Source organism: Trichosurus vulpecula, chromosome 1 (genome assembly GCF_011100635.1).
Source record: "Trichosurus vulpecula isolate mTriVul1 chromosome 1, mTriVul1.pri, whole genome shotgun sequence".
NCBI lineage: Eukaryota > Metazoa > Chordata > Mammalia > Diprotodontia > Phalangeridae > Trichosurus > Trichosurus vulpecula.
This window is the reverse complement of record NC_050573.1, coordinates 436226312-436249782: the sequence shown is the minus strand read 5'-3', so window position 1 is coordinate 436249782 and position 23471 is coordinate 436226312. Positions and strand designations below refer to the sequence as shown.

Genomic DNA, 23471 nt, shown 5'->3' with positions numbered 1-23471 from the left:
GTTCTTTTGCATTTCCCCGCAGTCCCCAACAGGGCAGCTAGGTGGCGCAGTGGACAGAGTACAGGGCCTGGAATAATAAGCAAGATAGCTCAAATCTGTCCTCAGACACTAGCTGTGTGATTCTGGGCAAGTCACTTAGCCCTGTTTGCCTCAGTTTCCTCATCTGTAAAATGAGCTGGAGAAGGATATGGCAAACCACTGCAGTGTCTTTGCCAAGAAAATCCAAAAATGGGGTCACAGAGAGTTGGAGAAGACTGAACAATAATAACGTAGTCCCCAGCAGATATGTACCCAACATAGTATCTAAAACTGGAAGGGGCCTTTGAGGTCATCTAGGCCAATCCACCTCATTTTACAGGTGAAGAAACTGAGGCCCAGAGAGGCTAGGTGACAATCAAGGCCACACAGGAAGTAAATAGCAGAGTCAGGATTTGAACCCCGATCCTATAGCTCCAGATGTCGATTGTGTACAGTCTTCCTCTCAATCAAAGCTCCTCCTACATAGTTATTTAGTTCCTATTGTAGTCCTTACTTGTTTTACTAAGTGATTTTGGCATTCTTTGCTACAAGGGATAGCTCCCTGGGTGGGGTTAGGAAGATACAGTGGGAAATGAAAGTGATGTTATCTCAGCTGATCCTCACCAAAGCCCCTTAGGTAGGTATTGTTATTATCCCTACTTTACAGTCGAGCAAACTGAGATTCAGAGTGGTTACACAACATGTTCAGGATCACACAACCAGTAAATGAACCCAGGTCCTCTAGACTTCGACTCCACGGGTCCTTCCACTACACCATGTTCCTCTCAGTTCCCTGCAAAGATTCTGGGTGTGGCCCCTGACTCACTCAGACAGGACCCTGTCCAAACCCTTATTCACTGGATGGGAAACCTCAGGCATTTTCCCTGGCATGTCCATCTTTACAGAAACGGTGGCATGTTCTCTAAACCCTTCTCCTGCCTATTAGATGAGGCTCTAATCGTAGTCTGTGTAAACCTCCCTGTGGTCACTGGGCTACCACATCATGGCTTCCCTTTGAATTATGCCAGAAATAAGTGACGATGAATATTTCCTCTGCCAGGATTCCTTGGAAGAACTAAAGCTGGTTGTGAGAGGTTCATTGTTCCAGGTCGCCAGCCTCCAAGAATGTTTCTTCCAGCAAAGTGACCACGTGCCATCGGCAAGCTCAGGTATGACCCCTCCCCAGCCTGTGTAGTCATCCTAGTCATGGGTGAGAAGGTGCACTAGAGATGCTTCCATCCAATCGCAGCTTCACAAAGCAAGTCACTCCACCTCCTTATTCTCCCTAACCACCACTTAGCCAATCAGCTGTCAAATCTTGCATTTCTACCTCAAAATATCTCTTGAATCTGGCCTCTTCTCTCTACTCAAAAAGCTACTGACTAAATTCAGGCCCCTATTACCTCTCATCTAAGTTATTACTATGCCTTTAAACCCAAATCACTCTGACTCCCACTGATTGGCCAATAATGGGCCCAAGCCTCACCTGCTCTGCAAGCTCACCTTGCAGGTTTTGTTGGCTCGTATTGCAACTGTTTCTGTTCTAGCCAGAAGCCCTGAGAATCTTCACCTCCCAGATTGATTCCTTCATGAAGGCAGGCTTGCCCATCTTTTGCCTCATTTCTTACCTAGCCTTAATCACTGAATGGGTGCTGCCTCAGTCAAACTGAGACCTGGGAAAGACGTTAGCTTAAAAAGGCCACTGCATCCCAGGCCATAGCCAGGCCTCCTGATCTATATCTTGACTCTGGACTCAGATGACTCTGGAGGAGAGAGTGAGGCTGATGACTTGGCACAGCTCTGCCTCACTTAAATCCAATTCACTTGCAAGTCAAGACATCATGTTCATGTTGTCATTGGTCCTGTTCAAGAAGTAAGGATGAACAACAGACAACAAAAACAAGAGCCTCCTAATTGGACTCCCTGCCTCAAGGCTCTGGCCATCCTCCACACTTAACCTACCTCAATCATGTGTCTCTGATCGTGTAACTCACCTACTCATTGAGTTCTACTAGAGTATAAAATATAAGCTCCTCTGTTTAGCTTTATCACCCCAAACTAGCTTTACAGGATCACTGGGCATGGCTACCCCTCCCTCACTCTTCAATTGAGCCCAACTGGCCTTCTCTCTATACCTTATACACAATACTCCATCTCCCACCTCTGAGCCTTTGCTATAGGACACCACCCCAAACTTCCTTGTAGTAAACTACTTTGTATTTATTCATTTTATGTTTATGCTTCACGTGTTTTAAATTGCTGCCAGAAGTAACCAGGTATCACAGCGGAGAGAGGGCTGGGCTTAATGTCAGACAATGACTGAATTCAAATCCTGCCTCAGACACTTACTAGCTATGTGACTTTGGGCAAGTTACTTACCCTCTCTTTGCCTCAAACACAGTTTCCCCAAGTACAACGGGGATAATAATAGCCTCTCAGGATTGTTGTGAGGATCATAGTTACATTTTATGTATGAGATAATATTTATGTAGTGCTTAGCACAGACTGGCACATAGAAGGCACTTACTAAATGCTTATTTCCTTCCATTTAAAAATATTTTTTAAATTAGATTTTAAAAAAATTAACAGATTCTATTTTCTTTCCCTCCCACCCTCTAAGCCATTAAAAAACATCCTTATAGCAAATATGCATAGTTATGCAAAATAAATTCACTAATAGGTCACATCTGAAAAAAGGGTCTCATTCGGCACCCTGAGTCCAGGATGCATAAAGCATGCTTTCATCATTGGTTTGCCGGTACTACGAATGGCCATTTCATTAATCAGAGTTCTGATAGCTTACGGTGTTATTGTATAAATTGTTCTCCTGGTTCTGCTAGTTTTATTCTTCATCGATTCATACAAACCTTCAAAACTGCTCATTTTTATAATATTGATGTTATTTATAGTATAAATTGTTTTCATTCTGCTCACTTCACTCTGTCAGTTCATGCAAATCTCTCCATAGCTATTTGTAAACCTATTTTTTCACATTATTTGTGCCTTGATACATTCCTTTATAATCACGTACCACAATTTGTTTAGCATCCCTTTCATTTGTGTTCTTTGTAATTGTATCCCCAGCACCTAGCATTGTGCCTGGCACATAGTAGGCGCATAATACAAGGTTGTCGATTGATTGACTACATATCTGAAATGGTATCTGGAGATTTGGTTGCAGAAGCCCAGGGATCAATGTAGGTGACTCCATTTTTACTGTGACTGGGGTTGAGTGTGACAGTCCAAAATATTGAATTACAATTATGAATATTGTTGGTTTATTTCTATAACTTGGATGAATTTTGTACAAACTCATTTTTTTCTCATCTGGTTACATTATTATAATTAACATTATCATCCTCCTCATTACAATTGCTTAAGCAACTCAGAAAATTGGCATAGACAATCCAGAGGCCCTGTGTGCTTTAATCTTTCGCCTTTTGCCATTTCTCTGGGGAGCTCTCTGGTTTAGGTCAAGCCTATGGCCATTGAAAGACCATGTAAAATGGCCATCCTTAACCTGGCTTATTGGTTTTTCACCTTGGTATCCCAGCAGGAGACATAAATTGGCAAGTCTTGGGCCAGATGACGCAACTCAACAAAATACTGGGAGAAGTGAAAGACCTCCTGAGACAGCAGGTATAGTACAGGCCATTGAGCATCGGACAGTCCCGATAGTATTAGTAAGTCCCCTCTGTATTTGTCAGAAATGGTGGAGGCTCATTACTGCCCACAGGCTAGATGTCCCCTTACAACTCCGTCAGTTGGGTTTTAATGACAACCAAGTGGCATGTTGGACCAAGCACTGGACTGGAAGTCAGGAAGGCCTGTGTTCAAATTCTACCTCAGACACTTACTGGCTGTGTGACCTTGGGGAAATCACTTAACCTCTCTGTGCCTCAGTTTTCTCATCTATGAAAAACAAAGGAGTTGTATTCACTTGTCTCTAAGGTCTCTTCCACCTCTAAATCTATAACCCTTTGAAATGGTTCTTGAAGTTGGAGAACAAAGCCCCAGACAGGAAGACGGTCTCACAAGCAGCAACTCAGCCAATGCCAAGAGTCTTTAGTACCACTCCCTTGAGATTCCTCAGTCCCTGTACTGCAGGTCTCATAATGCTTGTCAATCATCTTTCTATTTCTAAAGGTCAAAGAAACCTCTTTTTTGCGAAATACCATCGCTGAGTGTCAGGCATGTGGTAAGTGCTTTTCTCATAATTGGCTAATTTAATGAGATAAATAAGATGCATCCTAGGAGCCAATTAGTGAAAATGCTCTGTGAATTTGTTGTTATTGGAGACTTGGAGAAGTCTTCATTGATCTGAAACTCCAGAGGTTGGCACATAGTCCAGGGGAAGAGTTAACTGAGAGGAAAATTCTCTTTTGTGGGTAGAAGAGAATTCTTCAGTATCCAAAAGAATGAGAAGTAAGGATTTTACTTGAAAAACAGTTTAGATGGGGAATCTAGGTTGTTCGGTGGATAGAGCACCAACCAATCTCGGAGTCAGGAGGACCTGAGTTCAAATCTAGCCTCAGATGCTTAATAGCTGTGTGACCCTGGGCAAGTCACTTAACCCTGATTACATACACACACACACACACACACACACACACACACACACACACACACACACAAAACAGTGCGGAGTAGTGGAGAAAGGGCCAGCCCTGGAGTCATGGAAGACTGAGTTCAAATCCTGCCTCTGACAAATGTTAGCTGTTTGACTTTGGCAAAGTCCCTTAACTTCTCAGTTTCCTAGACAACAATCAGTGAAGCAGGAATTTCAGAATAGTTCCTATCACATAAAGGGAATTTCCTGACACTGATGAAATCACAGGACTAAACAAAAAAAAAAGGATCAGATCATACTTACTTGAATTCTTGGACATTTCTGTGATCCCATGTGAATATTCCTTTCATCAGTGCAGATAGCAACCCATACATGCCTACTCATCTTCTGTGATTCTTCCATTTTCTCCTATAGATGTGCTAGAAGCTTTCATCTAGGTCACTTTGCCTTTCTTGGGCACCGGTGATGTGCTTGGTTATCCTTGTTCTTACTGCATAACCAGCCCACCTCCTTTTCCAGTCATGCATTTCTTGAATAATATCCCTTAAACCAGAGAGGCAACTTGGTATAGCAGATAGAGAAATGGCCTCAGAGTCAGAGAGACTTGGGTTCAACTCTCACATTTGACACTTGCTGGCTGTGTGATCCTAGGCAAGTCACTTAACCTCTAAATGCCCCCAGAAAACTCTCTAAGACTGTGTGCCTTTAAATGTCCTTTGGGATAGAAAGTCCTCTGGAGAAGCCAAATTTGGTTTTGTATTTCATTAAACATCCACATATGGCATATTGCGGCATCTGCGACATCCCGAAGTTCTTTTGCAGATAGTCTGAAACCAAAAATAAGGTGCAGAGTGTTAATTTGCATTTGTAGAAACATTCTTCTCAGAGCCCCCTACCCCAGAGGTGTCAAACACACAGCCAGGCGCAGCATTGCCAACCACAGCAGTCCTGAGGGCAGCCAAGCCAGATTAAAGTGTAATTGGGAAATATTTAATGAGATAAACCAAATAACAATAGAAATAGAAAATGTTAACATGTAGTTTTCTGAGTCAATATATGGCACACAGAGATAGTTATATATGGTTTAGAGACCCCCTACCTATCTGAATCTGACTCCAGTGCCCTACACGGGACCAGTCCCAAATCCCAATTCCTTATGTCATTTCTTGTGCCAAAGTCATCACTGTAAACATGTAGCAAATTGCTTATGCCCATTATGCATTTCTCCATTGCACCTTGGGTCAGCCACAGTGTGGATTCTTTGGAGACTGCAATTTTCCAAGATTCACAACTATGGTAGTAGCATCATGGGAATGAATGCTCATTGGTTGGGTCAGGGAACAGCTCTGGATGTTTTTTTAAATTTTTTTCAGGCCCCCTCAGCCTCCAGGCTCCAACTCCAAACACCCTTCCCACTCCAGCAGCCCTGGTTCGCAGGTGTGACTCTAACCCCTGTTTCCGAGGAGTCAGGTGTACTGACACCAGAGACGGATTTCAGTGTGGTCCCTGCCCAGAGGGATATACAGGAAATGGGATTACCTGCTCTGATATTGATGAGGTAAAGAATAGACTGGACGGCAGAACAGCAATTCCTTTACTGTCATCTTATAAATTTAAGTGAAGTCAACAAGTATTTATCAAGTGCCTACTATTTATAAATTTAAGTGAAGTCAACTAGCATTTATCAAGTGCCTACTATTTGCCAGGTACTACGATAAGAGATGGGGATACAAAGAAAAGCAAAAAAACAGTCCCTGATAATGACAAGTTTATAGTAAAAGAAGGTATATGGACAGAGGAAGTGGTTAATTTGACCCTTCACTAGGCTGCATGAAAGCCACTTCCATACCCAGAGATGGAGGAATCTCTACAAACTATTAGGGGTACTGGGTGGTAGAATAAAAAGCGGTGGGAAATTTTGCATTATTTTGTATGAATAAGAAAGAGGCAGCATTGTTCATGGATAGAGAGAGCCAGCCTTGGAGTCGAGGTTGTATATAAACACATATAATGTAGTACATTTGTATATATTACATATGTGTGTATATATATATATATATATATATATATTTGTATATATGTACCTGTATATCTATATATGTATGTGAGCATGTATATGGCATATGGAGGTGCTTATATAGGTTGGCATCCCTGCTTTCCATCACAAGTACTAATACATTCTATATTTGCTTTCTCATTTAGTAGTCATTTCTCCTTTTTTTCACAGTCCTATTCAATTCCCCTCACACACACACCCATTTATAGGAAGGAAGGAAGGAAGAGGAAGAGGGAGTGCTGTTATAAGGGTCCCCTCAAGGGACTCCTGTTGGGAGAGGAGGCAATACCGCACACCTTCACAACTCACAGCCTGGAAGCAATGAGCCCAGATCCTACCCAGACTGTGTGTCCCTTGGGGAACAACTGGACTGGGTAGCCCTCGAAAAACGATCGACATAAGAGTGGGATAGTTTTACTGAGCGACAGCTATGGCCTGGGCAAACCCTCAGAAGGAGGATATTACAGAAGCACTTTGCACAGGCTAATTCGTTTTCCTGACTTTCAGCATCTTCTACTGAAAGCGTCCAGTCAATGGCACAGTGGATAGAGTGCTGGACTTGAAAGTCAGTATTAGCCTGCCAGACAGAGTTCAAATCCTGCCTCAGACACCTACTAGCTAGATGACCCTGGCCAAGTCACTTAGCCTCTGTCTACCTCAGTTTCCCCATCGACAAAATAGGGATAATAATAGTACCTACCTCCCAGGGTTATTATAGAGATCAATAAGAAGATATATGTAAAGCACTTTGTAAAGCATGAAGTGCTAGTTTTTGTTATTAGAAGGTTGCAGAGAGACCATGAGGCCAGATAGAGTTTCAGGTTGGCCAATCTCACTCCAACTGAAAATGTAACAAATGTCTCCCTTGGCTGAGTAATAGAAAGTCTGAGATAAAAAGTATTTCTCCTCTCCCACCGCCCCCACCTCCAGAAATTAGGATTTTAAGATAGTATCTAATAATCCTTCATTTTAATAACATCTACACACAATTTTATAGAACTACTAAAAGTACATTTTTTTTCTTTAATTTTTGAGCTGGAATTTTACCCTTTTGAAAAGGCAAGAAGTGCTTGGGTTTTTTACATTAATTGAAGCAGTAACAGAAACACCCTTCTGGACCCTCGGGTCCCGTGTGCCCACTGACTCACTACAGCACAGGACACTTTAACCAGATGGAGGGAGCAGGTCTGACTCTTTGTCTTCATTCATGTCTTTTCATCTTTGTGCTTTTAAAGTCAGAGGACTTGCTGGTTTTCTCACCTTGTGGTGAGTTTGAGAAAAAGCATTTGGCGCAGTCACCTTGACCATCCCCAGACAGCACCAGTTCCTCAGCTCAAAGACAGTTCTTTTGAAGTTATTTTTTGTCCCCCCCTCCCATAGAGTTGTCAACAAGAATAGTGCTTTCTCAACCTTCAAGCATTGTACAAATGGAAGTTGTGATTGTTATCATAATTGTTATAACACCATAGGCACAATTTGAGTGAAAGAATGGAATTCAACAGAGCTAAAGTGGCAAGTAGACGTCTAAGTCTAGGACGTGCCCCCAACAGCCTATCACCCTCCTCCCTCCCATCTTTCAAGGCCCCATGCAAAACCATCCTCAGCCCTCTCCCAACTGAAGCGGTTCCTCTGTCCTAAAGACTTTTATGGAGCCTTGTTCACACTTTTTCTGCACCTGTTTCTTTTTATAGTTATTTCCTTTTCTCACCTACTGGACTGGCAGCTTCTTGAGGGCAGAAACAATATCTTTAATCTTTGTTTGTCCCCCAGAACTTGGCAAAAGACCTTGTGGTCTTTAATGGTAGCCTGACCGTGTTTAATGAAGGTTTGTTAAGTGAATCATGAATTAATTTCTCTCTGTCCTTTCCCAACATGTCTTCCTTTCTTCTTTTTTTCCTTCCTGCCTTCTATCCTTCCTTCTTCCCTCCCTCCCTCCTTCCTTCCTGCCTTCTATCCTTCCTTCTTCCCTCCCTCCCTCCTTCCTTCCTTCCATTCCTCCTTCTTTTTTCTCTTCCTCCTTTCTTCCTCCCTCCCTTCCTTCCTTCCATCCCTCATTCTTACCTCCCTCCCTCCTTCCTTCTTCCCTTCCTTCCTCCCTTTGACAAGCATTTATTACCCCATGCAAGGCATGGAACCTAGGTATTGGAGTAGAGACAAGGATAACTAGGATGTGGTTGTTCATTCGGGAAGAGTTCCAGATTTCAATGACAGCACCCATTTGACCAAATATTTTGTATCTTTTCTTTCTTGCTAGTGCACCTTTAACCCCTGCTTCCGCGGAGTACGCTGCTTGAATTTGACTCCAGGTTTTAGATGTGATTCATGCCCAGTTGGCTTCACAGGACCAATGGTGCAGGGGGTGGGGATCACCTTTGCCAAGACACATAAGCAGGTGAGCTATGACTCCAAGGGTGGTCTTTCTTTTCTTTTATATTCCCCCTGCCTTCTCATTTAGTAAAACTTGGAATGGATCTTGCTCTTTCATGTCTCTTTCAGAAACTATTAATTTGGCCTGCCTGGGTGATTATCACATGTTGAAGATAAATAATGCACACCAGGCCACATCTGTATTATTTTTTCCCTCCTCTCTGATTCATAGATTTCTAGGAGGGAGGGAGGGAGGAAGCAGCTGCTCGGTGACAGCAACCTGGTGGTACTGAGTTTGAGGAGTGGCTTGAGGCTCACTGGCTTTACACCAGTAGAACATTTTGATATTCAGATCCATCACTTGGGCATCAAAGGGTAAAAGAATGTAAGCAACAGAAGAACCTTAAAAGGGAAGATAAACTTGTATTTATGTACTGTTTACTGCAGCTAGGGAGGATGTAAAAGAAATGAAAGAATAGACACATCCTCTTCAATAGCATTTATAAGCCACAAACTGCAGTAAAATCCCAGAACCTTCTATGACCTTCTCCACTTGTTTCCAAATATACTAGACGATCCAGGTCATTATTAAACTGACTGGCTGTGAAACTTTGGGAGGGATGTTTTCAGCATTTTTTAGATGGTTGATCTTCTTCGGATGGGTTTTTACTACCTTGGGGAAATCATTAGGTATGAAGCGGAGCAGGAGGTGTCATTATTTCTGAGTTATCCCATCCTTCATTTCCAGTGGGGGCTGTTTGTTAGACCAGAGAAGAGAAGGGAATGTTGGGAGAGAGAGCAGAGAGACAGAAGGTAATAAGGCTGAATTACAGTCATCAGATGGTTGTGTGAGTGATGGGGAGAAGCGTATCTTTGCCTCCACCGAAGACAAAACAAAATAAAATGGGTTCAAATTGCTGTAGGATGTATCTGAGTCTAGCCATCAGAAAGAACTTCCCATTTATAAAGGTTGCAGGACAGAGGACTGAATTACCAAGGCATGTTAGGGAGTCTTCTCTGGCTATTTTAAATCATGGACAGCTGTCCACTGGAAATTTGAGGCTAATCCTGCTGAAAGGTGGGGATGGCCCAGATGCCCTTCCCATGCGTAATTCTGGATCACTTCATATCACACAAAGCTATCGAGACAACTAAGAGTGGTTTGTGTGTTTTCTTTTTCAACTAAGAGCCTTCTTTTGTGTTTCTGCACTAGATCTGTTCTGATATTGATGAGTGCAGAAATGGAGCCTGTGTCCCCAATTCTATTTGTATTAATACCGTGGTAAGTATTTTCTGCAGCTGTTTTTAAAGCACAATAATTTGGGTGGGAGAGGGAAGAAAAAAAGGGAAAAAAAGAAACTTATATGATAACCTGATTATATATTTAAAAGGAATAGCAAGTTGTGCATAATAGATTTGTAGTTTCATGTGCAATCTTTTTTATTACACTATGTTATAGACACGCTTGTTTTAATTCCACAATTCTTTTAAAAGCATAATAATTTGCCAAACTGATTTTGTGTGTGTGTGTGTCTGCGTGTGTGTGTGTGCATATGTGTGTGTGTGTGTAGGCTGTAACCATAAAACTCAAATATAACACATGAATGTAATAATATATGTGACCAACCGCAAGAGAACAAAAGTTTGTGGAGAATTAGCAAGCCACTGCTTCCTCTCACTTGCAGTTGAGTTTCATCAATGTGCTTTTGAATACAAACATATGATGGAATTATCTTTAAGATACTTATTCTTTAAAGATGGTCATATTTAAAAGGCATTTCCTGTTGCTTTTGCGGTTCCAGAATGCTCAGAGTGCAGTGCTCTAAGGTGACCCAGAGGATGTGGTGTCCCCACAGCTGTACCTCTGACTCCTCTGGGAGACTCTTCAGAATCCCTGCATGCTGCAGAGAATGGCTTGGCATGCCAGGGTACTTTCTGAGATGCATTTAGGTGCTATGATTTAATCATTTCAGTCCTTACCAGAACATTTCTGAAAAGTTTTGTCAGCTGTTTCCAAGCGAGAAATGGATGGGAGTAAGGTCAGCAAGCCAGACAGCAGGCTAGGGATGTAGGGGCCATGTGGTCCCCAGGCGAACTATTCAACCTCTCACTTCCCCAGCTTCCTCGCATGTGAAATCAGCCTAAGGATACACGGTTTTGTGGAAAAGCAATAAAAATAAATGAGAAACAGTTGGCAAAAATGGAGAGCTAATGGGAGCATAATAGCCCACGGGACCTACCTCCACCCTGACATGTTGTTTATAAGAAGATGAAATAAAGTGACTGTGAACTAAGAGTTTTCTTTCCCAGCCTGCCCTTACGACTTGTCCACTGCACTGTCAGGAAGGCAAGAGGTAATATGGCATGGTGGAAAGACCACTGGACTTGGAGTCACCGGAGACCTGAGTTCAGATTCTGCCTCAGGCATTTACTAGCCTCAATCTGTATTGTATGATGGGGATAATTCTCATATCATGGGGCTATTGTGAAGATCATTTTAGAAGATTGTAGGAAGCATTTGGTGAATCTGAAGGTGCTTTATCCCATTCAGCCCTTCTCATTTAACTAAAACCGCAGGCCAGCTCACAGCATCTCTCCCCAGAGCTGCAGATCTTTCTTTCGATGGCTGGACCGATGTCTAGCAGACAAAGGAATACCTACTTTTTTATCGCGTCCCTGGAGGGAAGCTTCCTAACTCCGCTGGGAATCTCAGCCCCTCCTAACAGTTCAGGCCTGCTATTTCTGAATTGAGGAAACCAAGACCAGGAGAGACACAGGAGTGACCCAGAGTCACACAGGAGTTAAATAGCAGTTGAGATTTGAGCGCCTAATTCCACATCCAGTGTTCTTTCCACAGAGATCACATAAATGTTTCTTTTCCTTATGCCCTTCCCACTGAGGGATAGAAAAGAAAGTAAATGGAGAAAAAAGCCACACAAGCAGCATCAGACAGTGCTGTATCATTCCTCTCTCCCCCCATCTTCCTGACCTATGGCACCTTACAACTGGATGGTATTTTCACAGATATTGTCTTAGGAGGCAGACTGCTGGTCTGGGGAGCCTAGATGAAACAGGAAGGATGAGGCTTCATCTCAACAGAAATGCAATTGACTTAATGCTCCTATTATGAAAATCAAATGAGAATATATCTACAGCAACTTTTCAATCTATACAAATAATAGACAAAAAAAAACAAAAAGGGGCAGCTAGGGGGTGCAGTGAGTAGTGCACCAGCCCTGGAGTCAGGAGGACCCGAGTTCAAATTTGACTCAGACACTTGACAGATATACTAGCTGTGTGACCTTGGGCAAGTCACTTAACCCCAATTGCCCTACAAAAACAAAAAACAAATAATAGCCATTAGTATTATAAAACACATAAAAACAATGCTAATAGTGGTGATAATTAACACCCCCTATCCAAGGAATTATTTTCACTTTAGAAACTAAGGATCCAGGGACAGCTGGGTGACACAGTGCATAGAGCACCAGGTCTGATGTCAGAAGGGTCTGAGTTCAAATCCAGCCTCAGACACTTACTAGCTGTGTCACCCTGGGCAAGTCACTTAACCCCAATTGCCTCCCCAAAACACAAACTAAGGATCCAGGGTAAGATCCCGACCAATGTAGGCTCCTTTTAAGAATGTAAACTCCTTGAGGGCAAGGATAGTTTCATTTATTTTCTACATATCCCAGGCACCTGGCACAATGCTTGGCACATAACAGGTGCCTAATAAATGCTTACTGGTTGATTGACCATTCTATTGGTTTCCTTACAGGGATCTTATCAGTGTGGCCCATGTAAGCCTGGCTTCACTGGAGATCAGATCAGGGGATGCAAAACTGAACGAAACTGCAGAAACCCAGAACTTAACCCGTGCAGTGTGAATGCCCAGTGTATTGAGGAGAGGCAAGGAGATGTGACCTGTGTGGTGAGTTATCCTTTGGCTTTTCAACTTCTGAGATTCTTCCTTTACCTAGCTCCCTCTGAGTGCAGGTACTCAAGAAGAAAACATTAATCAAAGTGTGTGAAACGTGAAGCCATGATGGCTATGAAAAATAAATGATAGCTCTTAAAACCAAGTGTTTAAGAAACCAGCCCGCTTGAGAAGATCAGTTGACAAAAAGAGCAGCTGAGATAATAAATTACGGAAATGGACGAATAAATCAGTAAAAAACGAAAACGTTCTCAGCTGTCCTCAAACTTCAGACCTTCTGCTCCCCTTAGATGGGAGAGGATCTGCCTAAGACTCTGCTGATAGACAATGGAGTGTCAACATGTGTTTTTAAGTCCTTTCCATGTGCTGGGCTCTAGGGATGCAAAGTCAGCAGTGGAATAACCCATGCCCTCAAAGAGCTTACATTCTAATGGGGGAAGTCTATCAGGACAAGTAAGCAACATTTACCTGGAGTCAGGAAGACCTGAGTTCAAATTCTACCTCAGATAGTAGCTGTGTGACCCTGGGCAAGTCACTTAACCATTGTCTGCCTCAGTTTCCTCGACTGTACAATGAGGATAACCTCTCTCCTCGGGTTGTCGTGAAGATCAAATGCGACCATGTTCGTAATTGCTTAGGACGGTGCCCGGAACGTAGGAGACGCTCAGTGAATACTTCAGTTCCTTATCTAGGCTGACTCCAAAAGAAAAGGGCTACCCTTCCCCCCCACCACACACACATTCACTGAGAGTCTTCTGGGGCTCTCTGAGTGACTCCAAACATTCAGGGAGAAGTCTTTTTGTTCCTCCATTAATTTTTTAAAATATCGTTAATCGCCCCAAACTGCTAAGTAGGGGTACTGTGTGAACAGCATAAAAAACCTGGTGCTTGCCCTGGACCAGAGTGATTTTTGCAGGATCACAGCGCCACCTTACGGCCGACCTTTGGAAATGCACCTATCCCCAGCATCCTAGGTAAAAATTGTATTCCCTAGGCCAGGGTCAGCCAGGGTCATAGATTTAGAGCCAAGAGGGATCTTTAGAGATCATCTCATCTCTAATCCAGGTGAAATGATGACTCTTCCAAAGTCACTCAAATTGTAAGTCAGGATTTGAACCCTGATCCTCCAACTACAAATCGAGTACATTTTCCGCTGTTATGCCTTGGAAACATTACCTTTCCTCCCTGCCAGCCCTCCCCAGTCCTCCTCCTACATGACTTATAGCTGAAAAGTCTCCTGGAATGACAGTATTCCAGACTGACAAGCCTACCCAGCAGAAGGGAAAAGACTGAAAATAACCCAGGGAGTGGCACGGAGGCAGGCTCCTTCTTGCTCTCCAAATCCCAGGCTTCCAAGGACTTTTGGGTTCCTAAGGGCTAAGTCAGCAGACCTCTTAAATGGCTCACGTTCAAGCACCACCCGCCTCCCTGACATATCCTTCCCAAGAGATGTGGGGATTTATTTTCACCAGGAGGGCAAGCAAAGGCACTTAGTGTGGGAGCCTTTAAAGCAACTAATCCTGAGATCTTGTGAAAAGATCAGGGCACTGGGGGAGTCAGTGCATTAGGGGGAAAAAAATCCCTAATTCACTGTGCTGCCTTCTCTCCACAGAAGAATCAGGAATCAGGTAGGCAGGCTGCCTCTCTAGCTAAATCATTTTCCTGTGCCCTACTTGAGGATGCACTGGGGTGGTGGGTGGTGGGACTTTTAATGTGTTTTTGAATTTGTAATGAGAGGCAGCAGCAGATGGTAAAGGATTAATAAGCTTCATGTGACTACTAAAATAATTTAATCTGCCAAAAAATGGCTCATTAAAAATGTATTTGTTCCTAGAGGGCTCTTTCTTCATTAAAGTAAATCAGGAACCATGCGGCACCATTGAGAGTTCGGTGCCCTCTATGGGGAATACTCCAGGCTGGAGCTGAGCACAGATGGGGGGGAAAAGGGAGCAGTGTCACTCAGAATAGAATACCTCAAAATCCCCTCGTTTCAAACAGCCATCTCTGGGGACTGAAAAGGAACAGTCCCCGGCAAGTGGGGTCTTTGGTCTCAAATTGACTTCTCTGGATTTGAATAAGAACCACAAAAATTAATACTAAACTCCAATTTTTCCCTTTCACTCTATTTCCATTTCATTGGGCTCTTTATTTTTCCTCTGACCTCCAGCTCTCTCCTTTGACCCTAGCCTTTCTACAATTCTTTTTTCCCTCTTAGCTTCACTATTTTCTTCCTACTCTTCCTTGTCTCCTGCCTCCTCCCTTCCCCTGAATCTCAAACCTTCACTCTTCTCCATTTCTTGACTGCCCTTTCCTCCCTCCAGGGGCCTTCTCCTGCAGCCTAGCTTGACCCATTGGCCTCTCCAGAGCTTGGTTGCCGAAGCTGGTAGTCTCTCTCTCTTTCCTTGGCTGTCATTTTTTGGCTGTGCTTAGGTAGAAAGTTAGGAGGCTGGGGAGGAAGCCCCCTAATAGGCAGACACTTATTGCGCTAACTCAGGACATTGGCTCTTAACTCGTCATGATTCTGCAGTTCATCACAAGTTCAAGGAAGCAGGTAAATTCAGAGCAACCACCTTTCCAAAGTCCTTTACCTCTTTACTCCCTTGTCCCATACTTTTTGATCCAGGCTGGCCTTCCCTCTGTCCCTCACACAGATATTCTACCTTCTGTCTCCTGCCTTTTCACTGGCCTCCTCCAGTTTTCCCTAAAATGTTCTCCCTCCTTACCTCTTAGAATCCTTCTCCCCAAGACGAAGCTCAAACACCATCTTCAGGTCGAAGCCTTTTCAGACCCCACCTTCACCCCAACTGCTGTTGCCCTCCCTCCCAGAATGTCTTGTATACTTATATTTATTAAATTTATTTTTTTCTATGTGTATGTATACATACACATGTATATACATCCACATATATGTACAGTTATACATATGAATACATGTATGTATATGTGAATATATGTATACATCCTGGCCCCATTTGGGGTTTTCTTGTCAAAGATACTAGAGTGGTTTGCCACTTCCTTCTCCAGTTCATTTTACAAATGGGGAAACTGAGACTAAGTGACTTGCCCAGGGTCACACAGCCTAGAAAGTGTCTGAGGCCAGATTTGAACTCAGGAAGATGGAGTCTTCCTGATTCCAGGCCTGGCTCTCTATCCACCGCGCTATCTAGCTGCCCTATAAACACATATATTCTTATTATCTTTCCTGTAGAACATAAGTTTCATGTAAGGATTGTTTCTTTCTTTGTAGTTGTATCCTCAGCCCCTAACCCAGTATCAAGTATACAGTAGGTGCTTAATAAATGCTTGTTGTTTTCTTGATTGATTAATTGACTGATAGGGTTTTCCTCTGGTAAAAATCAATTTAGATGATTGTTATGTTCTAAGGAGTAACTGTGATTTAAGCTCCACAGGTATGCTGTCAGAAGAGCAGTCGGGAATGGGCCAAGAAGCCCACACAGTAAAGCTGTTTGGATTCCTAGGGCTTAGGGTTGGGGTGAGCAGGAGCTGGGGTGTTTGCCAACCGGCACTAAGCATCACTGCCTGACCCAGCCTTCAATCCCTAATGGAGTTTCTCTTCACAGTGTGGCGTTGGTTGGGCTGGCGACGGATTCATCTGTGGAAGGGATGTTGACATTGATAGTTACCCTGACGAGGAGCTGCCATGCTCCGGAAGGAATTGCAAAAAGGTAGGTAGGATGGGAGGAGGAAATACCTATGGCTTTGACACAACCACAACCACATTCTGACTAGGAAGAGCCTCAGCAGAACCTTCCCCTCCCTATAATTCCATCTCGAATGGAGCAAACATGCCATTAACAACAAGGTAGGTCAATCTTCTCCATAGAAATTATGTCTGTCCTTCAGACAGATGTCAAACAGAGCTGGTGTTTGCCTCAAGGCATTGATAGCGTGTGAACTCCTACAGCAAGCAGAAATTGCTAACCTTAGCGCATAGTTAGTAATCATTTTTTTAATTGGGCCTGTGATTTTTATCAGCATAGGGATGTCATAGGGCACTTCTACAACCCAAAGCAAGCTCCTTCCCAGTGCTGCCCTACCGTGGAGGTGGCTCCCCCAGCAGCGGTCTCTCCACATACGGGGTCTTGGGTCCCAAGGTCCAAGTTTTCCTGCCCTCCATCTTCCTTTTTGGCTACATTTGTCTTTAAAAGTTAATTTTCAATGCCTCAGACACGATTTGCCCCGAGTACCAGAACCACTGACAGCTCTGATCTTAGGTGTAATTTTAGGTCATTTCCCCACTTAGGATAACTGCAAGTATGTGCCAAACTCTGGCCAAGAAGATGCGGATAGAGATGGCATCGGAGATGCTTGTGATGAAGACGCTGATGGGGATGGAATCAACAATGAGCAGGTGAGGGTTTTCTTGCAAGGGAACGTGCCCAATAGCAACGCGGGGAGATCGCGGTTTTGTGGCAGAATCGTACATAGAACTGCAACTCTCACGTTAGAGCGTGCCTGATATAAAAACACCATTTGTGAGATTTAGAAAGCCCTGGTACACATAACGAGGCCAAGAAGATTTACATTTGGTTTTGGTTTTTTTTTAGGATAACTGTGTCCTGACTCACAACGTTGACCAGAGAAACACGGACCAAGATATCTTTGGAGATGCTTGTGATAATTGTCAAACCGTCTTAAATAATGACCAGAAAGACACTGATGGAGATGGAAAAGGAGACGCCTGTGATGATGACATGGATGGAGATGGTTAATTATTCTTATCTGTTCCTTGAATTTTAACCTTATACATCTTACTGCTCTTAAAGCCCCCCACTGGCAGCTAGGTGGCACAGTGGATAGAGCTCTGGCCCTAGAAACAGGAAATCCTAAGTTCAAATCCAGGCTCAGACACTGAATACCTGTGTGACCCTGGGGCAGATCCCTCAGCCTCTGCCTCAGCTTCCTCATTTGTAAAAATGAGGGTAATAGTAGTAACCATCTCTCAGGATCGTTGTAAGGATAAAATGAGATGATATTTGTAATTTACAAACCTTTAAGCACTTTATAAACGTTAGCAATTGTTATTATGCTTCAGTACGGAGGGAGGAAGGCCATAGGTCAATCAATAATAACAATGATTTATTAAGCGCCTAGGGATATTAAGCTGCATGTCCTTCTAGAGCATGGCAGCTCCTCATCAGGGCAACTATCTGTGTCAACATCCTTTCCACAGATGAATCTGTCACGAGCCCACACTGTGGAGAGAAGACAAAAAAAAATCCCTACTCTCAAGGAACTTACAATCTAACCAGTGGAAACAACACATTCGTGTGTGTGTGTGTGTGTGTGTGTGTGTGTGTGTGTATGAATGTGCTGTTTTATATACATAGGCATATACAGGCAAAATAGAGACAAAGCCATGATAGTGGGGGTGGGGTTCAGTCATGTCCAACTCTTAGTGACTCCATCTGGAGTTTTCTTGGCAAAGACACCGGAGTAGTTTGCTATTTTCTTCTCCAATTCATTTTACAGATGAGGAAACTGAGGAAAACAGGGTTAAGTGACTTTCCCAGGGTCACACAGCCAGTAAGTGTCTGAGGCCAGATTTTAACTCGAGATGAGTCTTCCTGATTCCCAGCCCAGGGCTCTATCCACTGTGCCCCCTAGCTGCCCAGAGACAAAAGTAGATACAAGATAATTTGTGGGTGGGATAGAAGGCACTAAGAGCTAGTGGGATCAGGAAACTTTTCATGTAGAAGGTGGCTCTTGAGATGAGCCTTGAATGAAACCAGGGAGGTGGCCTCCAGGGTCTTTAATGTCCCTTTCACATCTAATAATCCTATGATTCTATCCTGCTTTTAAAGAAGGAAATTTCATATTATAGCCTTCTATTTAACAGCGTTCACTGTGTTTATGCCCTTGAAACATTAAGAAATGTTCCAAGCAATGGGTCAACAGGTGGTATTGAACTTCTTGACTGATGTATAAAGTGGGTAGTGGAGGTATTTATTTCAAGGAGCTAGAGAAAGAGGCTCCTTGGGCAAAAATGGAATCATAATATTAATGGAATGTCTTTGGGTTTAAACTACATCAGAAGACAGTTAGGCATCTTTCAGATGGCCTGGAGGTACACAGAGAAGCAATAGAGTACATTGGAGAGAGCCCTTGGTTTGGAATCGAAGGCCTGGGTTCCAGTCCCAAGTGCATCACCTACCATCTCTCCGACCTTAGGCACTGTACTGTAATATGAGGATCATAACTCTTCTGCCACCCAACTCCTAAGATTATTGGAGAGAAAAGTGTTCTGTAAATTGTAAGATACCAACGAAGGATAAATTGTATTAATATTATGGAGAAGAAACAGCCAGGCTATCTCATCTGCGGACATTCTTCCACGTAGTCCATCACCATGAGAAGTGGAGGGGTTAGTCTACCCCTGAATAATTTTCTTGTTACAGGCCTAAAATGTGGATCACCGAAGTAAAGGTAGTTACATAAAATCTAGCCTGCTATTTATTCCCCAAGAGTGCAGTCTCACAAGGTCTAGAAGAGGTTGTTCAAAGCCCAGGAAACTTTAGATCCCTCAAGCAGCCCTCGATGACCTCATAGGAACCTTTATAGACACCATGAGCCCTGGTTCTCACTACATGCCCTTGACTTCCAAGACACAACCTAAGAGTGACCTCAAACTTTTCTCATACTCTGGATACCTTACACCTTAGAATTGGGAGAGACTTTGAGATAATCTAGTTAAATGGTCCCACTCAACAGATGGGAAAGCTGAGGTTCGTCAAGGTAAAGTGACTTGTCTAAAAACCTCACAACTCCTTGTCTGGATATATTTGCAAGTAAATTCTCACAGTCACACATCTGATTAGTGCCAGGGCCAGGTCTTTCCTGACTTGTGGCCTAATGCACTTTCCCATGCAATGTGATGTCTCCCATGAGTTCCTCCATTCCAGGGCTGACTCATCTGACTATCAGAGCAATCCCATCTGGTTGCATCACTCAAATCATTGATTAGATGTATAATAATAAAGAGTAATTAACATTTTTCTAACCGTTAAGGGTAAGTGCTTCAAAGAACTGGTCATCAGCAATTTAACATGTGATTTGAGGTGGTTAAGTAATACAGAGGGCAACGCTGCTAGGCTTGGATTTAGGAAGGCCTGAGTTCAAACTGTAGGCAAGGAAACAGGCTCAGTTTGCTGTGGATCATACAGCTGGTCAGTGGCAGAGCTGGGCCTCTCACCTAGTTCTTTTGACTCCATATCTAACATTCCTCCCACTGCCTCCTGCTGTCTCTGACTATACTTGTTTCTCTGGCACCAGGGCATAACTTGGGTCACGTGCAATTTTCAGCATGAGATGAAATGTCATCATGCTATACACATCTCTCTAGCAGTTTAGAAAATACCAAAAAGCGTTGTAGGACAGTGGGCAGAGAACCTGGATTCGAATCCTGACTTTGCCCCTTTCTGTCTGTGACTTTTAGCAAGTCACTTCATTTCTTCTGGCCTCAGGTTCTCCAGATGTAAAATAAGGACGTTGGACTAGATCACCCCTAAGATTTCTTAACCCTGAAGTCATTTCAGCTGATGCAAAGACTTTCTTTTCCCCAGGAATTAAGAATATTTTGGACAACTGTCAAAAAGTTCCCAACCGTGACCAAAGGGACAGAGATAATGATGGCGTCGGGGATGCCTGTGACAGCTGTCCTGATGTCAGCAACCCTAACCAGGTCAGTAGGGCGCCAGTGCTTGAGTGAGAACAGTCCTAGGGAATCCAAGCCCCTATGCATAACCTCTCTGTACAGAGATTCATTTAGGACCAGTATCAAAGGAAAAACCCAAGAGCGCGTTGGGCACATCTCCCTTCACCTGCTTCCTGGCAGCTCTGAACAATGAAACGCACATGTTTTCAAAGGGGGAAGAATAGAACCAGATAAGCTCTGCAGCCCTCTGCGATTTGGTCCTCATTACTCCCTCCCTGAAAGGTAGGCCGGCAATGGCCTGTTCATTCAGGGAAGTGACCTTCCTACTAATCAACCAGAATCCCTTCGGATAGAATGAAAAGGAGATGTGGAATTTCACCCCCAGGCTCCTTTTCTCCCCCAGCAGGGCCCACACATGGACCTTTCTGATTAAGCCCGTCGCTTACTTGCTAAGTTTCCTTTCTCACTCCCCCTCTTTGACTAGATAATTTGGGATGGTGCAGCATTTTATTTTTAAAGCTTGAAGAAGAGGGAGCCATAGGCGAACACTGACTCATCACCTTGGATCCCTTCCAAACATAAAGGCGATGCAAGATCCATTGGCCCTGTCCTCCCTTGCCGCTGCTGGGTGTCGGTCCCTGTGCCAGGGCTGGTGGCTGACTCCAAAGCACCCCCAGCCACCACCCAGCTACCTTGCAGCCCTTTTATAATTAGCTCATCTGGTGTGTGGGTAGCTGAGCCTCATAGCTTGATATTTTAAAAGATTTTTTTAAAAAATCCAACTACGTGCCTACACCAATATGGTGTTGTCCTTTTGCAGTTTTACCCAGTATCGATTCTAGATATATCATTTCCCAGACTTAATGCCGGGCCAGGCTTAGATTTGGGAAAACATTCTTAATGAAAAAGCCCTGTGCTAACAGTGTTTTGTTTTATTTACAGTCCGATGTGGATAATGACCTGGTCGGGGACTCCTGTGACACCAATCAGGACAGGTATAGTACACCTCCCAGCTATAAGAACAGCTTAGAAAGGAAAAGAAAAAGAAAGGAAAAAGCAGGAAGAACATGTTAGTTTTCCAAGTTTTCTGCAGCCAACCTGCTTTGAGATGCTTCCTGATGGTAGGGAGCTGGCAATGAGTCTCTGGGCCCAGCCCGAAGTCAGGAAAAGTTAGACACCTCATAAGCAGCCCTAAAAATTCTGAGGCAAGCTTGGTCCCTGTCATGATGCGCCATAGACCAGGTGAACAAAAGAAACTCCGGTGCAAGAGGTTTAGAGTCTGTTCTCTTTGCTGAAGGGAAATCTCAGTGTACCATAAACAGTGCAGAATGTGTCTGAGTTACTGTTTCATTAACCTCAGGATTTCATTAAATGGATTTGATTAGGAGAAAATTTTTTTGGCTGGGGAAAGAAAGAGGAGAGGAGAGAGAGAGAGAGAGAAACAGACAGAGAGAGAGAAAGGGAGGAGGAAGGGAGACAGGTGGGGGGGGGCAGGGATGAAAGACACAGAGAGAGGGAGGGAGGTGGAGAGAAAGAAAGAGGCAGAAAGGGAGGTGGAGGTAAGGGGGTGGGGGGCAGAGAGTGAGGCAGAGAGAAAAATGAAGACAGAAATATCACAGTCTCTTCCCTAGAAGAACTTAAAATCATTTTCTAGTCTTAGCCTTTCTACCTCCTTGGGAAATCTTTACAGAAGCCAGGAAAGGAACAAGTGAGGGAGTGAATTCCCTCCATTCCCTGCTAGGCCATAATACCACTTTGCATTTGTGTGTCATTCTTCATTTCCATTGGGTCTACAGAGTGAAGAGGGGTAATCGGTGAGACATTCGCAAATGGAGCCTCCCTGTCTTCATTCACGGGGCCCACACAGAAGGCTCAGGTTGATTAGGGTCAGGGTCATTGCCCAGAAAACTTTATAGCAATTGCCTTTTTTAGAGCAGCTTGCATTATAATTGTGGAAGGAATACACTTTGTCAAACATAAAGAGATATATAAAGTAAGTTACTGTTGTCATTATATGTGGCAAGAACACCAAGTCATGTATTTTCTGAATTCCTAAAGCATCTTTTCACACTAACTTGTAAGTATTGCGAATGTGATTCATCCAGTTAATACTTTAATTCTAACAAACCTCCAAACCCAGAGAAAACAAAATCCCTTATTTTTGCAAAAAACCATTTCAAGATATAGAAGAGCTGGTGATGGAAATAGCCCAGCCTAATAGTTTTTAAAACAACCTCAGGACAGGAAATTCCATCACTTAGGCCATGTGGATTCATGATTGTTTGGAGTGGTTTTCCCTTCTCCAGATCCATATATCTCCTCCTCACTTGCTAAAAGGATCTGGCAATGAGCAGCTTCATCTTGCTTTTAGTGGCTCCCTGCCTCCCCTCCCCAGCCTCCTCCCTCTACCCTGCGGGCTGGTTTAGGACCAAGGTAGGAATGCGGGAACAAAATGGACATTAGCTGCCTCAGATCAGGCCCAGTGGGGAAGGCTCCCTCAGAGACAGGATCAATTTTATGATTTCTTGAATGAAAGAGGAAGTCCAGACTTACCTTGCAGTGGACCTGAACCCTGGGAATCATTGGAAAGAAGAAATTCTTTAGACCAGGGCTAACCCCTATCTGCCTCCTCAGAATTAAAGTGACCTTGGACGGTATAGGGTCATCATTCACCTTGTCATTTTCTCCCTACAGCATTCATCTCTGTATGTTTGATAACATAGCTAGTATAGATAGATGGATAGATGGATAGACTGATAGATATAGAGATAGAGAAAGATATATAGATATATAGATATAGATACAGACTTAAAGGTTTGCAAAGTGCTTTAATTATCTCATTTGATCC

The 23471-nt window shown here is 43.4% G+C and overlaps 1 protein-coding gene across 2 annotated transcripts in view; it reads left to right on the top strand.

The window, feature by feature from the left end:
- Positions 1 to 23471, top strand: part of THBS4 (thrombospondin 4) — a 54604-nt gene that overhangs the window by 19956 nt on the left and 11177 nt on the right. The window contains exons 4-15 of one of the 2 annotated variants that reach the window (XM_036764296.1): positions 1079 to 1187; positions 3572 to 3657; positions 4165 to 4216; positions 5962 to 6146; positions 8899 to 9036; positions 10225 to 10293; positions 12790 to 12942; positions 16530 to 16634; positions 17213 to 17320; positions 17517 to 17676; positions 20532 to 20650; positions 21566 to 21618. In XM_036764296.1, coding sequence (XP_036620191.1) covers positions 1079 to 1187; positions 3572 to 3657; positions 4165 to 4216; positions 5962 to 6146; positions 8899 to 9036; positions 10225 to 10293; positions 12790 to 12942; positions 16530 to 16634; positions 17213 to 17320; positions 17517 to 17676; positions 20532 to 20650; positions 21566 to 21618 — 1337 coding nt within the window. The remainder of the gene's footprint in view (positions 1 to 1078; positions 1188 to 3571; positions 3658 to 4164; positions 4217 to 5961; positions 6147 to 8898; positions 9037 to 10224; positions 10294 to 12789; positions 12943 to 16529; positions 16635 to 17212; positions 17321 to 17516; positions 17677 to 20531; positions 20651 to 21565; positions 21619 to 23471) is intronic. The other variant, XM_036764306.1, reaches the window with a different exon arrangement.